Raw genomic sequence first — 15,040 nt, forward strand, 5'->3', positions numbered from 1 at the left:
TCATTAGCAATAAAGTTAGCCATTTTTCTTAGACGCATTGGTAAACGCAAACGTAACTTTGATCAGAGTACAATTTATTTTTATACCAATTTCACATAGAAAATGTACAAAAGGAACAATCGGAATAATTTGTATACATTTTTACAATCAGAACAGTTAGTACACGAATTATTACCCTGATTCAATTGCTCAAAATGGAATGTGAAACGGATAGAAGGAACTAGATCCGGCGCTGAAAAATAGATGTATTATATATAAAATTAAATAGTATTGCAAAAGAAAAGAAAAAACTGTTAGAAAGATTACGATGCTTACCCTATCAACGGACAGATTCGACCGTTGCAGTCAAACGTATCGATGTATGCAATATCTTCTGCAGAAAGTTTAAAGTCAAAGACCTGACTGTTTTGCGCAATTCTAGATTTGCTAACTGATTTAGGAATAACTATATGGCCACGATCCAGCTAAAAATATATTAAAAATTAAACAATTCATTTACAGATATAATTTTAAACGTTATACGTTGACAAGACATTACCGCATACCTGATATCTGATAAGAACTTGAGCCGGTGTTTTATTGTATTTTTTCGCAACTTCACCCAGCTTTTGATCGTCCAACAATTTTGGATCATCCGGTTTAGCCCACGGCCTATCGGGTGAACCGAGAGGACTGTAGGCCGTAATAAGAATATCCCTTTGTTTGCAGAATTCAGAGAGCTTCTTTTGAGTGAGATATGGGTGACATTCGATCTAAACATTTATAATCATTACATCAATCCATCCATTAAGCATCGATAGGTATGATTTAAATAAAGCTTCTATTTACTTGGTTCGTAACTGGTTTAATGGTGCAGCTTTTGAGCACTCTTTCTATTTGCTCGGAGTTGAAATTGCTAACACCAATGTTCTTAGCAAGTCCCTTTGACACCAAAGGTTCCATAGCTTTCCATGTATCTACGTAGTCTGCATTGCTCAAGATTATAGTGTCATCTGCATTTTTTGGGAAGAGTTCGTCTCCTTCCTTGTACGCTACTGGCCAGTGAATTAAATAAAGATCCAAGTACTCAAGACCCAAATCCGATAAAGTTTTCTTAATAGCAGGTTCAACCAAATCTGGTCGGTGATACGTGTTCCATAATTTGCTTGTAACGAAAAGATCCTGCCTTTTCACAACACCTTCAGCAATTTTTGCTTGAATAGCAGCACCGACCTCTTTTTCATTGCAGTACACATGAGCACAGTCAATGTGTCTATATCCAATGTCAATGGCATCCTTAACAGCCTGAGTAACTTCTCCAGGTTTGGACTAAAAAGTAACAATCAGATTATTCATTGACTCAGGAATATGTATAAGTTTCAACGGCAGTTACAATTGCATGTACTACAACGAATTCTTAAGTAATACGATATTATCTATGTATGATGTTGATAAGCAATCTTCCTTTAAAATTTATCTTTAACTTGAATGTGTTGGGCATAACCATCGATTAGAAGTGATCGATAATATAAAATTCTTATCACAGGTATAGTCCTCGATTATATAACTATTAATTTTATATAATTAATGTAATAATTCATATAACATGATAATTAAAATATGAAATCTCATTAAAAGTGCAAATAAAGCAAAAAAGAGTGTTACAACTATACAAATTCCAATATGAAATTATTTTATTTGTTATTTAAGTATATATCAGAAATTTCGGTGTATAAAATATAAGAATAAATATATCAATGATAATAATGAAAAAAGAGAATATATATACGAGATATATACAATGACCTTGTCATCGACACTTGCAGGATAAAGCAAAATATTATCATTTCAAGTAGTGGCAAACCATTCAAAGAATATTCGCGGATTCCAGAATATTCATCTCATGTGTGATGTATGGAATAAACTTATCAGTAAATTTATTACAGATAGACAAACAGAAGGAAGAGATCGAGAAAGAGAGAGAGAATAATACTAACCTTCCATGTACCAAGGCCAAAAGCTGGAACTTCATTGCCGTTGTAAAATTTCATCATCGGTACGTTAAGAACCATCTCGATCTTTTTAACTTTTATCTACTTTACTGTTCGAAATATGCAGAGTTCTTAAACGTTGTTATACTATTTGATATTCGCTATGGTGCTCATCAGTAATCCTGAGAGTATAATGTCGGTAGATTTGCCTGCTCCTTTTATAAATCTACGATATTTCCCCCTCCGTACTACATCCCCTTCCTTTCGGAGACATATATATACATATATATATATATACACACACATGTATATATATATTAGTTTATTTAGCAATTTGTTAGACGACTTGTATATTTTATTTTTGAAAATTTCAGAAATAACTAAACTAAAATCGATCCTTACAATTGTTGTTCAAATGAGAACGTGTTAACTTTAGCAAGACAATTCGTATAACAATAATAGTTGCATGCAAATAACCAATTCTTCTGGTCAACCAATCAATTTCATTATCAAACATCAAATACTTTAGATGGATTTTACACGTGAACAAATTAACACGAAACTAGTAATCATTATAAAGAAATAAAGAGGAAATCAAAAGTGGAAAATACCGTCCTACCATCTTTTATTTACGCATATAAATTCTGTATGGGTGCGTATCGGAGAGATCGATTTCTATGCGTAGTTAAATGTGATCGTAGCCTGGAATTGAGGACGCTGGAAAATTACGGAACCATTACAGGTACTAAAGGGATAGTTTATCCCCAAATTATCCCTTAATAAGGAACTGATCAATCTTTAAATATATGAAATGATTTTGCTTAAATTTACTATTGATTTTATTTGATTCTGACAATGTCACCAATACATTGATTGTTGCTGACAATTGCCAAGCTGATACATCATAATTCTGACAAATATTTTCTGTTTACGTTGAGATGTATATGAGATGTAATTGTTAGAGCAGACATAAATTCAGTTGGCCCGAGTGATTTACACGATCGTATTTCTTGTAAGGAATTTTATTAATTCGAGTATTAATTATTGTTACAGACGGATTTAATAAATATGAAGAGAACGGAATCTATGAAAAAGAACGGAAAAGTGAAAAGATAATAGAAGAGTTAAGGGAAAGATAGATATAACAGATAGTAAATTATATCTATATAAAGCAGACTCATATCGAGAAATTATATATTTTCAAAGCCAGAATCGTGAAAGGAGTAACTTTTAATTGGAGATGACATACGGTTGTTATTCTCGTGAGAATTCTCGTTAAATGTAGAGTTCGTACATGGATTTCCAAAGTCGGTATCTGTGAAATTCAAATGTTCCGAAGAGTTCGATGGTTTACTAGAAGAAAAACTATCCTCCATGGTATCGTCCGGCCAAATGAATTTCGCAGTGCCTTCTGCGTAAGAAAGAAACGGTTCCGCCGAGATTTTTTTCTTCATCGGGAACGCGTTCTCCTCTTCTAGAAACTCTTCCTTCATCTCATTTTCCGATGCTAAAACGCTAGAATCCAACAAATAGTTCGGATCGGTTGGACCAACGGACCAACTTGTATCCAATTTTTCCCCTTGATCCGCATTCACTGTTGAGTTTCTCATTAGAATTGCTTCCTCCATGTATTCTTCACGCTTCGACGCGATATTGCTGAACGTAATGGTATCCGGTATCGAGGAATTACACGGGCTTTTAATCGCATTCTTAATCGTATCGCGGCATTCTTTTACCTTAGCGATCAATCTAGATTTCCAGGAGTCGTAACGAGTTAACGTTGCCATCGCGATGTTCTCCGGTGATTGTAATTTATCGCGCGTCTCTGATTTACTTTTACTATATTTTCAAAGGTGAAAATGTCGATAAGGCACGTGATCCGTCGCACACGGTAATTTACGTTTATGCGTAATGGCTCATTGTGCAATTTATCCGACTATACGTATGTAACGAATTTATTGGTAATATGTATCGTGTGAATACGTGACTGTCGCCAGTCTCGTAACGATTTTATTATATTATCGTCACAGAAAGGTCGTACGTGGAATTTACCAAACATCGCAGCACGCAAGAAATTTGAATTAGAACATACGTACCGATCTATCGTTTCACCGTAAAATTACAGAAATTCGAATGTTACAGTTGTGCCCTTGTTCGAGAGAGAGAGAGAGAGAGAGAGAGGGGGGGGGGGGGCAGTGGAAAATACCACTGCAAAAATGTTGAACAGTATCGTGTTTGCGCGATAAAAGTTTCCGTTTGTGTATCTGCTACACATTGTGGGTAGCTAGTGTGTAGACGATAAGCAATTTTGCTCGTTCCGTGAGTCATCTTAAAAAAAAAAAAATAAGAAAAAAAAGGTTTCTTGCCCATACTCTAGCGTTTGCCATTCGTTGGTCTTGAACGAGTTTGGCCTAGAGTGATCAATAGCGTATAAATCACTGTCTCTCCTTTCCTTCGTCGAATTCAGTTAACGCGTATTCCGTATAAAAGTGTTTTTGTCAAACTCTGTAGGCATTTTTTAGAGTCCATACAATCTTAATCCAAGTTTTTATGCAAAATATATTTTTTAAGTAGGCTTCGCAATTTCGTTCTAATTCGTTAGTGGCGATTTTTACGATCGCGTTTCTGACGATAAAAAGAAAAGAAATATGATTTATCGTCACGTTACGCGTTCTTGGAACGCGAGTTTCTCTTTACAAATTGTTTCAGGAACACATTGTTAAAGTATCGATTGCATGCCGGTAACAATACAATTCTTACCATAAGGTGTGTTGCATACAATCTTCCTCGTACCATTATCAAGGTAGAATTCAACACGTGGCTTTCAAACGAAGACACTATCTACTCTTTGACAATTTCGTTTTTTATCCAATTTAATTATTAATTCGCAATATGTACATTCTATAAGGAACGTAAACGCTGTACGTATAGTTATATAAATCCAATTAGCCTCGACCGTAGCGGTCTTCGCTTTGTTATGCCGAATGATGTCATTCAGTAGGGAGGTTCAAAATTTTCCATGGCATTCAATAAACCTAATTGTCTAGATAAGAGTGAATCGAGTGCCGAATTACAGCGTGGGATTATATAAGTTCAAAGAGGATAATATACTTTACTATACTAATTTATACAGAATCTGACGAGCTGTTTCCTGCCATTTCATTATTCTTTCTATCGAATCTTGTATTAGACGAACGGGTAATACTTGTGCCCTTTCGCGCTGCAAAAGGAAACAAAGAAACGAAAAATATTATTATATACTATTACCTTGATAAGCTGTTTAAAACACTTACTCTGAAAATCGGGAAACGCGTTGTCCTGTGCCAATTGACGCGACAGACGTCATTTCTTCATCCGTTAAAAAGAAATCGAATATATTCATATTTTCTTTTAATCGACTCGATGTCACAGTTTTTGGAATAATAGCAATTCCATGCTGTAACTGGAATATTTCAATAGAAAATATGAAATTTTTGTAATCGTATGTTTGCCTGATGATTTTCTATCAAACATATCATTAGTTTAGTCTTATTAAATAACCACTTTTCACTTCGACAGGTGCGCTATCGCGAATAATCAAGAACGGAATATGAAGTAGCGGTTTTCGGTATTAATCTGTAGAAAAGCGATAAGAAGCAAAAGTATACTCACTACGTATCTTAGAGCGATCTGTGCCGGCGTTTTATTATATTTCTTTGAAAGTTCAATAATTTTCGGATTGTCCAACGAATTTGGTATGCCTGATCTATTTCCGGGTTGTCCCAAAGGCGAAAACGCGGTTATCGTGATATTGTGTTTTTTACAAAATTCTATCAACGATTTTTGATTCAGATTCACGCTGACTTCGACCTAAACATAAGGAAAAGCAACTTATGCGATACCTGAAATTAGATTGAAAACAATTGACGGGGCTGAATTCCCGTTACCTGATTATTTACAGGTAAAATTTTAGCTACACCAAGCAGACGAGTTATTTGCTCCTGATTAAAATTGCTTATTCCGATACTACGAGCCAATCCTAAACGCGCACACTCCTCCATTCCTCTCCATGTTTCAAGATAGTCAATGTCTGACAGTTGGAGGGCTCCCTCTTCGTTTCTAGGCATTAAATCGTCACCTTCCTGCGAAATGACTGTACGTTCTCTAACATGTTTCTTACATTGGTAATTAGGGTGCGCTGATTCGTTGTTTACCTTAAAAGCGAATGGCCAATGGACCAGATATAAGTCAACGTAACTTAATCCAAGGTTTTCCAAAGACTTTTTACAGGCTGGCACAACGCTTTCTTCTTTATGGAAATTGTTCCAAAGCTACGAAAAATGAATACGCAATATCGTTAGTTCTTTGTCCTATTATTCCTTTTTTAATTGTAAAATTTAATCACCTTCGTTGTAATGAAAAGATCCTCTCTTTTCACAGTGCCATCTTTAATTTTCGCCTGAACTGCTCGGCCAATCTCTTTTTCATTTTGATAATAAAACGCCGTGTCGATGTGACGGTATCCTAGATCGATCGCCTCCGTTACAGCCTTTTCCACCTCTCCGGCTTGTGACTAGAAACGAACAAATTTCATTACACGTAATCCGATTAAAAACGTAAATGTTTTCAACGAACCCGCGCACTCTGATCACGTGATAGTTATTCCTAACGTTCTCGATGACCAACGACTTTGGAATCACATATTCGCTTTTGGTTAAGTCTCGCTCAGAAGATCCTAATAATTCGGGGAGATTTTAAAGAAACATACGAATATGTATACATATTCTTACCTGATACGTACCAAGACCAAAGACAGGCATTTTATGTCCATTAGAGAACGTAAGATTTGGTATTTCAATCATGATCAATTACAGATTTCGTGTAACACTGCGGCGAATGTTTGTCGATATTATTTCTGTTCTTGCTCGATGTCGTGTGCCACGCATGGACTTAAACTTTCCTCTGGTATCAAAGAAACTAACTCATCGATAAAGGCTATCGCGCTACCTCTTATTTAAACTCTATGCTTGATATATAAATGTTACGTAACAACGATGACGATACAGGCAATTGCAAATGTTCGAGATTCTAAATGTACTGCTGGCATTGCGTAATGCTGCCGCGATATTTATACGCCTTTATCAAAATCCTTCCTTTCCTTTCCACCGTAATAACGACTAAGCCAGCATTTATTTTGTCAAATAATACCATGGGATTATTTAGACGATAAATAGTAATAATAATAATAATAATAATAATAATAATAACAATAATGTACAGCTCTTACTTTAAAGCTTAGCTCGTCAGCATCGAAGAGGAATAATAAATAGAATCGGCTCCCGTTATTTGCTCATTATCTTTACTCGTTATTATTTCAATCAAGATATTTTTCAGAAGAACAATTCAAAAAGAAAGAAATTCACATGGATAGAAAGATTGTTTGAAACGATACTTTCGTTAGAATTCTATATTAAATGGATAATACTTGTCCCCCTTGAACCTAGAAAAGTAAAGAAAGAAAAAGGTACGATTACCATGTCGACAGAAGTAATTAAATGATCACTTACTCTTCGCAAGGACAAATACGAAGACCGCAGTCAAGTTTGTCAATGATCGCAATTTCCCCCGCGGTTAGCTTGAAGTCAAAAACGTTTATATTTTGTTTAATCCGATCTTTCGAACTTGATTTCGGAATGGGAATGGTACCAATATCGATCTGCAGTAAATAAAATTGGTCGTGATTTCCTAGTAATTTGATCGGTTTAAATGGTAATTATTACCAAATATCGAAGGACAACTTGTGCTGCTGTTTTCTGGTATTTATCGGCAATCGTGATAATTTCCGGAGCATCCAGCGTAACTCGTGGACTAGTGGGTGTCGCCCATGTACGCTGGGGAGAACCGAACGGACTGTAAGCGGTGATGGCAATGCCACGTTGCGCGCAGAAATCTCGCAGCTTTTTCTGATTCAAATTCGGATGGCACTCCACTTGGTTCATGACGGGCTTAATTTTCGCGATCGATAAAACGCGATCGATCTGCTGAGAGTTGAAGTTGCTAACGCCAATACTCTTCGTTAATCCCAACTTGACGCATTCTTCCATTCCACGCCAGGTGTCTAGATAATCCACCTCTCCAGACATTGGATTACCTTTTTCATCGACTGGCCATAGATTTTGCGCTTTTTCCTACGTAGCATGCGTGAACGATGATCGGATGACTTTCAATATTTCAATACTTCTAATCAAACATATTAAACCTTACGTTGTACGACATGGGCCAGTGAACGAGATACAAGTCGATGTAATCAAACCCGAAATTTTCGAGAGATTTCTTGCACGCTGGTACAACATTTTCTCTCTTGTGCATTGTATTCCATAACTACATAAAAGTGTACAAATATTAATGACGATACCATTATAAATTGCTCCGTGGAGAAAATTACCTTGGTTGTGATAAATAAATCTTCCCGTTTCACTAATCCTTCGGCGATTTTCTCGCGTACGGCTTTGCCGATTTCTTTTTCATTTCCATAGATGAAAGCGCAATCGAAATGCCGATATCCAGCATCAATCGCATCTCGTACAGCTTGTTCGACGACACTTGGATCATCCTTAAAAAGCAATAACATCGCAATGTTTAGTATTTGAGAAATCGATTCCAAGAAAATTTAATACTTACCTTCGCTTGCCAAGTACCGAGTCCCAATACGGGAATTTTTTGTCCATCATTTAAGGTAATTGTCGGTGCCGCCATCGTATTAGATGCACTTGTAATTACTCGTACGTTTATGATTCACCGATTATAATTGTTTGCGAGGAATATACATAAGAACAGCGTTGCCAGATATTTTATAACCGGTTATCTCACGCGCAATAAAAAAAATATCGAATATCAGCTGAAACGGGGGACACTAAAGTCACTCCTATATCATCAGCCACTTTGCTTCGTTGCCGATAACGATGCACGACCAATTTCAACGCTCCTTCTAGAGATGGCGTCCACGGGTAATAAAATATAATTTTACAAAAAAGTTCAAACATTTTCTATATTATCTGAAATGTAAAAAAATAGTGGTAAGCGTACCTTCTCCCTTGTGCAATTGAAATCGTTTGCAACGGTACTCCCATTAGATCTTTACTTTCGCCTGCATCGAGCAAACCGTATCTCGCCATATAAACCCCAGACAACACAGCAAATCACATAACATTCCAAAAAGAACCAACGTATCATGGTGGCGTCCCCAGGTTTCGTAACGTCACAGAGCTATCACCAGGATTACACATCGCGTGCTGAACAGCACTGCTGATACCGCCTGTCAATGCCGTTCATTCAGCAATTTTTTATACCTCTATAGTTTCATTGTAATTTATTGTCTAGTTCCTGCTTTAGTGGTAAGAAAGAGAAAGCTTTCCAGATAGGAAAGCCGTAGGAAAGAAGGAGACAGACGATGACGAACCTCCTGTAGAACCCCTGGCGCCATCTCCGTGAAAAGTGCTCAAACCGGTCGCACATAATTATCGACGGCGAAGTAAACTGCTCAAGGACCACTAGCGCCATCTCTGCGAAGAGTAGCGAAACTAATCCCCGACCAGTTTTCCGGTTTAAGCACTTTTCACGGAGATGGCGCCAGGGGTTCTTCAGTAGGGTCGGTAAAAATCTGTCTCACTCTTTCTTATAGCTTTCTTACGTATCTTTCTCTCTTTTACCTCTGAAGCGGGAAATATGGAATGAATTGTAATAAAACTACTAAAATATGCAATAAATGGCTATGGAAGCGATGTCACGCGGCGCAAGTAACACCACTCTGTGCTCTTACAGGGACAAAGTTCTGTTGTCGGGGTACATGCTTGCCACGCAATTGTAATCTACTTGAAGTATAATCGTACGATTATTATGGTCGATAATATTGTTAGTTTTAAACGAAAATCGAAATTAGTACAGAAATAGTAATAAACGCTAAAAATTTACGTATCATTCATAAAGAACAGGTACATATTTAATGATTTCTGAAAAATTTATTTAGAGAAATTTGTATTTCTTTTTTTCTTTCTTTTCCTTGTTTCCTTTACAAAAGTTGGCGATCTCTGTTCTTTTTCAATCGTATAAATACATATTTTCAATCATTTATGGGACTCTTATTTTGATTTGTGGAATTCTTATTCTGATTTTTGATCTTTTTCGAATTTTCTAAATCAATCCTTATCCTTGAACGTGTACCAGGCCCCCAGTTGGTTGCAGGATTTTGCTGAAATCTGGTTAGTTTATTTTGCCTAGACACTGGATTGGCCAAGGGATGTACAGTAAATGAAACATTTGTAGTTATCGGTGCATCTAATATTTTTATTGCAGGACTATCGTTCGATAGCTTATCTCGCTTTATAGGATTAGCCTTTTCCCATGTACGAACAATATCCCATATAATATTGTTCGGCGCATTCGTTTTTATAGAAGTTTTACATGCGTGAGAATACGACACGCGATACCCCGCATTTAGTAAAGCCGATCGGAACTTCAACATCGGTGGTGTAACACATCTGATTATAGACATTAAACGGTCAAGCGTGTAATACAGCGGAACATCTAATTCCTCGTGTATAACATTTAAAACTCCCTCTATTCTTTTCGACGTTCCTAATTTCATCACACCTAAATTGCATAGAAGACAGGACACAAAGCGTTGGTCGTGTAAGGGGCCCAACCATATAGGTCCACCTTCGTGCTGTTTATGATGACAGATGTCGCAATATTGATTCACGTAAGGTAGAGGTGTTAATTTATAAACACCTGAGAGGTTCTTGTAGCACAGGGATCGAGTATTGATACTTTCGCATCCTGTACATTGATATATCGTGCCAATTTTTGTGGCGTTCTCTTTACATTTGATTTGACTGGAGAAAACTTGAACGAAAACTCTTATGTAAAAGTCTGCGCTTAGAGAAAGTATAGGCACTATGTATCTCCCGTAGCGTCCCGCGTGCGAGGCGATGTTCTGTAATAATATTCTTAGGGCCAGTTCGTGACAAGCTTTAGATCTCAACGAGATGGCGCCGTATTTAAGATAACAAGTCTCGGGAGAATTACCAGCCAATACGGCCATGTCCGTCGCTGTAATCATAAGCATTCCACCGTCGGTGACGCATTGAACCGCTCCATCTAAAAATATCGTAGGACAACCGTACGGATCCAGATCTATCGTGTTAAACTTGTCCCTTCTTCTCTGGTACATGAGCAATTGCGCATCTTCGTGACTCGCTCGTACAATATTTTCAACACGGTTGTGTTTTATATTTTTCTTAATACTCTCCACTGCCTTCGCGGAGATATCGTTGGCTACAATTTCTTTTATACCCTGTACTTCTTTAGCGTACCGAATGCTACGTAAACCAGTGGCAGACAAGGCCTCTAATAGGGTGATCCCCTTTTCTTCCTCTTCAAGGGCATTTGCCCTTGCCAGTTCCTCGTTTCTATTCTTTATATAAGTTGCTAACACTGCCGCGCTAAGGTCCCTATTAAACTCTTGAACAGGATTATAAAATACATTTACATCGTCCACTAGAATTTCCGCCTCCCCTTCCTTTATAACAGTACTATCTAATTTTTGCTTCTTCGCGCGCTGTTCCATATTAGATAAAACAACTAATCTCCCGCTTGTGTTTTAATTAACAAATATAACAGATATCGAGTTTACAAGTTTCCACGATAACGACCTATTTCATACTGACGAGGTTATGTTTTTATCCAACTCGCGACTGGTTGCGTTGCGAACATTGTAATTTTACGTTTCACTAAGCGATGGCGACACTATACGATATCATTAGATCGTGTCGATCTACTATTGGTATCCTATAATATACTATTGGTTAGTTTTCCAAACAGATGACGCTAGTAAGTAGCTGAATTTTCATTTTAAATAAACGATACATTTATTTATTTATTTATTTATTTACCTATTCACCTTGTGATATCCGAAAGCGATTCGAATTATTTTCATCGTTATTTTCATCAGATACGATAATATTGCGTTTGTTCGATTGTAGGGAGGAGTATGTATCGTTTGCATGCATCGTGGAACAAGTCGTTCGTACGTATCGTATAATTACGTAGGCATCTGTCATTACGCGATCAACTATTCATATCTATGTCTATGCGTACACGTTTCGTATTTAGCCAGTACCACCCGTACGTAGTACCCGCGCGATCAAGTGGCTGATGAGAATAGCCACTTGTGACTCGTATGTCATATCGTTGAGTCATACTACTGCGACGTGCGAATATGTACATCTTTAGAAAGAACTAAACTGCTGCGGATATCGACGGATGAAGAACGGGGTCAAGGATGTTCTGGGTTTGTTTTTTCGCGTCAAACTTGCTCCAACTAGAATTAGCAATAACGATCCAAAGTATCGGTCCCCATCGATTGCTAGGGAAATAATTGAAGGTAAAAAGCGATAAGGAGGATTTTACACGTATACAATATATATGTATGTATGTATAAGTAGGTGATTGTTAGAACGATGAGCATAGCCGAAGGTGTTCAGCTGGTGTAGGAGGGGATGATGTTGGCAGTGGTGGCAGAGGGAGATTCAGTTCCGTTCTCAGTCTCATCCAGGCTAGAATCGCGGCGATGAACGCGTGGAAAATCTACCGGGAGACGTGCTAGAGACTTGGCGAGGTTGAAAAATCAATAGAGTACGTGTGAACATCCCGCCGAAACTGGTGCACAGTGGCGTACGGTGATCAGTTAGATCTCGGAAAGAAAAGGTGACGACCACGTTCGCGAAACAAAATAATTTACCGAATATAAATCATTCACGCCTATTTACGCGCGTCTCGTAACATCGTTGACGTAACGATCGGAAATATAAAAGTGAGCAGAGAGGCATTCCGGTACGACTTTGATACCGAAGGCAACCAGTTTTCGATGAACGGGTTTCGTTCATTGGTTAGAGATAAGCTATCAAATATCTACGCGCGTATTATCATACATATCGTATATGTAGATACGTGTACGTGTAGTTGTTGATTCGGCATCAACCGAGGCGAGGCGACCGATTTGACAAAATATTACGTCAAATAGCTTGGATGCAGTCGATTTCGGATGCAGCGAATGGTAAAAGGGTGAATGCGTGCTCCGTTTGAGCAGAGAGGGTGGTGATCGATCGATATAACAAATACATGCGCGCGCTGCGCTGCGCTGCGCTGCGCTGCACTGCACTGCACTGCACTGCACTGCACTGCACTGCACTGCACACCACTCCGCGTATTCGTATAATTCCGTTTAACAACCAATTGTTTGACCCTTCGATGAATATTTCGATTGGAACACGGTATATCAATCGCACTCCCCGCTTCCTGTTCCATGCTAATTACGCTAACGCGCTGCTCTCGTCTCGTAATATCTATTTATAGTCGTGAAATAACTACGAACGTTCTGCCGGAATTTCGATTTCTCTGTCTCTCACGTAGTTGGGAAATTTTGTAGGCAAGCCGAAAGAAAGGATCATGGAAGCCGAAAAGCCGTTAAGCGAGACCGAGAAAAACGACGCGGCCAAGGTAGAGAACGAGGATCCTTTGGTAAACAAGGCAGGAAATTTGAAAATCGAAGAGGACACCGGAAGCTCGACCCCCAGTAGTCCTGGCGGCACGCAACCTGGTAACTTTTTGTCGAGCTTCAAGGCGTTCTCAAAATTCGGCGATCCGAAAAGCGACGGGAAGCTGATCACGTTAAGTCAGAGCGACAAATGGATGAAACAGGCGAAGGTGATCGACGGGAAGAAGATCACGACCACCGACACAGGGATTTACTTCAAGAAGCACAAGTATTTCATTCTCCTGCCGTTTATCTAATTTATTATATATATGTATATACGTGTCGCGTATATTTATTTAGTTACCATGAGTTGACGCGTTACACAGATCTACCAAATTGGGTATCGAACAATACAAAGCTTTCTTGGAGGAGTTGGCGAAAAGTAAGAAGCTCGATTTAGCGGAGATGAAAAAAAAAATGGCGAATTGCGGATCACCTGGATTCACCGGCGGCGCTTCAGGAGTAAGTATCGTATCTTGAAAGTTTGAGAGGTTGCGTCAGTATGGTTTATAGGCGAAATTGTCAGGCGGGAAAAGCGGCCTCCACGGTGGACAGATTAACGGACGTGAGCAAGTACACCGGCTCGCACAAGCAACGTTTCGACGAGACCGGAAAGGGCAAAGGAATCGCTGGTCGAAAGGACATGCCCGACCAGTCCGGTTACGTGCAGGGTTATCAGAACAAGGACACCTATAACAAGGCCCATTAGGGCCCACCGAGTCGCTCCGCTCCGCAGCTTCTGTGATCTGCTTTTTGGACAACGGAACGTTGTCCCAACTCGTCCCGTCCACGCGATCCGAGCGAAACGGATGCGTAGAATAATAACCAGCGGATAACCAGCGGATGGGCTTAGGTCGCGATTCCTGTGATGTCTATTCTACCCACACTGTACAATACACATTGCGCGCAATCTCAATCGGCAAAGAACGCTTAAACGCGAGATCGATACTTTTTCATACACTATTTTTAATCGGCCAGGCAGTATCGCAATATATTATATTATACAGGTGTCTTCTTCGTGCGTCGCGCGCCAACTTTGTTGGTAATGATGAACAGAATTTTTCGAATTAATTAAGCAATTAATATAAACGCGTATTATTCCGATCTATGTATGTACGCGCATGTACAAAGTGTACTTAAACGAGGGTCGCCCGACGTGCGTAATCGAGGCGAGCTCGAGACCAAAAGTCGCTAAATATTCCTTTACCTCTGATACCGTGATTAGCGCGATCGTTTGAAAAGAAAAAAAAATACATTTATTTTCGGTCGAGAAGGAAAAAAAGTTTGTCAATAAAAAAGTTGGTTTATTCCGAACATCTGTGCTACAAGGCTGTAGTCTCGTTACCGAAGCCCATACAAGTATACCGCAGGCGTTCTCTAACGCGCTTCCATCGCACACCAATCGAGGACTCGAGCAAATCGTAAATATAATAACAGGTTACAGAGAAACGCGTTGATAATAAGTTGCTTGGCAACTGCGGTGCATTCGTTATATTAA

General features: G+C 38.6%; 7 protein-coding genes across 8 annotated transcripts in view; 2 read left to right on the plus strand and 5 right to left on the minus strand.

Moving 5' to 3' along the window:
- Mlh1 (DNA mismatch repair ATPase Mlh1) overlaps positions 1 to 12,512 on the plus strand; it is a 58,701-nt gene extending 46,189 nt beyond the window's left edge. For both annotated transcript variants that reach the window (XM_076902473.1, XM_076902474.1), the window contains exon 10: positions 12,503 to 12,512. The gene's annotated coding sequence lies outside the window, so the exon portion shown is untranslated. The remainder of the gene's footprint in view (positions 1 to 12,502) is intronic.
- Positions 56 to 2,175, minus strand: LOC143427952 (aldo-keto reductase 1B). Its single transcript, XM_076902483.1, has 5 exons — positions 1,977 to 2,175; positions 829 to 1,308; positions 546 to 752; positions 316 to 464; positions 56 to 232 (listed from the first exon to the last, which is right to left on the minus strand). The coding sequence occupies exons 1-5, from the start codon at positions 2,049 to 2,051 to the stop codon at positions 190 to 192; spliced, it is 954 nt and encodes a 317-aa protein (XP_076758598.1). The 5' UTR covers positions 2,052 to 2,175; the 3' UTR covers positions 56 to 189.
- LOC143427956 (uncharacterized) lies at positions 3,125 to 3,828 on the minus strand. Its single transcript, XM_076902486.1, has one exon. It carries the CDS (start codon positions 3,755 to 3,757, stop codon positions 3,161 to 3,163), a length of 597 nt encoding a protein of 198 aa, XP_076758601.1. The 5' UTR covers positions 3,758 to 3,828; the 3' UTR covers positions 3,125 to 3,160.
- On the minus strand, positions 4,813 to 7,054 carry LOC143428035 (aldo-keto reductase 1B-like). Its single transcript, XM_076902611.1, has 7 exons — positions 6,740 to 7,054; positions 6,355 to 6,522; positions 6,164 to 6,280; positions 5,897 to 6,091; positions 5,622 to 5,819; positions 5,264 to 5,412; positions 4,813 to 5,190 (listed from the first exon to the last, which is right to left on the minus strand). Exons 1-7 carry the CDS (start codon positions 6,809 to 6,811, stop codon positions 5,157 to 5,159), a joined length of 933 nt encoding a protein of 310 aa, XP_076758726.1. The 5' UTR covers positions 6,812 to 7,054; the 3' UTR covers positions 4,813 to 5,156.
- LOC143428274 (aldo-keto reductase 1B-like) lies at positions 7,357 to 8,781 on the minus strand. The gene is made up of 6 exons (XM_076903006.1): positions 8,631 to 8,781; positions 8,395 to 8,562; positions 8,214 to 8,330; positions 7,730 to 8,137; positions 7,517 to 7,665; positions 7,357 to 7,449 (listed from the first exon to the last, which is right to left on the minus strand). The coding sequence occupies exons 1-6, from the start codon at positions 8,703 to 8,705 to the stop codon at positions 7,407 to 7,409; spliced, it is 960 nt and encodes a 319-aa protein (XP_076759121.1). The 5' UTR covers positions 8,706 to 8,781; the 3' UTR covers positions 7,357 to 7,406.
- On the minus strand, positions 10,069 to 11,619 carry LOC143428258 (tRNA (guanine(26)-N(2))-dimethyltransferase). The gene has a single exon (XM_076902981.1). The coding sequence runs from the start codon at positions 11,572 to 11,574 to the stop codon at positions 10,069 to 10,071; it is 1,506 nt and encodes a 501-aa protein (XP_076759096.1). The 5' UTR covers positions 11,575 to 11,619.
- Positions 12,513 to 12,560: 48 nt separating the features above from the next.
- On the plus strand, positions 12,561 to 14,323 carry Ringer (tubulin polymerization-promoting protein ringmaker). Its single transcript, XM_076902485.1, has 4 exons — positions 12,561 to 12,713; positions 13,435 to 13,771; positions 13,869 to 14,004; positions 14,069 to 14,323. Exons 2-4 carry the CDS (start codon positions 13,455 to 13,457, stop codon positions 14,249 to 14,251), a joined length of 636 nt encoding a protein of 211 aa, XP_076758600.1. The 5' UTR covers positions 12,561 to 12,713; positions 13,435 to 13,454; the 3' UTR covers positions 14,252 to 14,323.
- Positions 14,324 to 15,040: the final 717 nt, after the last annotated feature.

This window comes from Xylocopa sonorina, chromosome 10, assembly GCF_050948175.1.
Source record: "Xylocopa sonorina isolate GNS202 chromosome 10, iyXylSono1_principal, whole genome shotgun sequence".
NCBI classification, from domain to species: Eukaryota; Metazoa; Arthropoda; class Insecta; order Hymenoptera; family Apidae; genus Xylocopa; species Xylocopa sonorina.

Bases quoted from the DNA above. Each gene is read 5' to 3' on its own strand.
- LOC143427952 (XM_076902483.1), bottom strand. From the start codon at position 2,051: ATGGTTCTTAACGTACCGATGATGAAATTTTACAACGGCAATGAAGTT. The intron at 1,309-1,976 runs GTTAGTATTATT...GTTACTTTTTAG, and splicing joins TTGGCCTTGGTACATGGAAG to TCCAAACCTGGAGAAGTTAC. The intron at 753-828 runs GTAAATAGAAGC...ATAAATGTTTAG, and splicing joins TTAAACCAGTTACGAACCAA to ATCGAATGTCACCCATATCT.
- LOC143427956 (XM_076902486.1), bottom strand. From the start codon at position 3,757: ATGGCAACGTTAACTCGTTACGACTCCTGGAAATCTAGATTGATCGCT.
- LOC143428035 (XM_076902611.1), bottom strand. From the start codon at position 6,811: ATGATTGAAATACCAAATCTTACGTTCTCTAATGGACATAAAATGCCT. The intron at 5,820-5,896 runs GTAACGGGAATT...CCTTATGTTTAG, and splicing joins TTTTACCTGTAAATAATCAG to GTCGAAGTCAGCGTGAATCT. The intron at 5,191-5,263 runs GTAAGTGTTTTA...TTCCTTTTGCAG, and splicing joins CGCGTTTCCCGATTTTCAGA to CGCGAAAGGGCACAAGTATT.
- LOC143428274 (XM_076903006.1), bottom strand. From the start codon at position 8,705: ATGGCGGCACCGACAATTACCTTAAATGATGGACAAAAAATTCCCGTA. The intron at 7,666-7,729 runs GTAATAATTACC...TATTTACTGCAG, and splicing joins AAGTTGTCCTTCGATATTTG to ATCGATATTGGTACCATTCC. The intron at 7,450-7,516 runs GTAAGTGATCAT...TTACTTTTCTAG, and splicing joins CGTATTTGTCCTTGCGAAGA to GTTCAAGGGGGACAAGTATT.
- LOC143428258 (XM_076902981.1), bottom strand. From the start codon at position 11,574: ATGGAACAGCGCGCGAAGAAGCAAAAATTAGATAGTACTGTTATAAAG.
- Ringer (XM_076902485.1), top strand. From the start codon at position 13,455: ATGGAAGCCGAAAAGCCGTTAAGCGAGACCGAGAAAAACGACGCGGCC. The intron at 13,772-13,868 runs GTATTTCATTCT...CGCGTTACACAG, and splicing joins ATTTACTTCAAGAAGCACAA to ATCTACCAAATTGGGTATCG. The intron at 14,005-14,068 runs GTAAGTATCGTA...CGAAATTGTCAG, and splicing joins TCACCGGCGGCGCTTCAGGA to GCGGGAAAAGCGGCCTCCAC.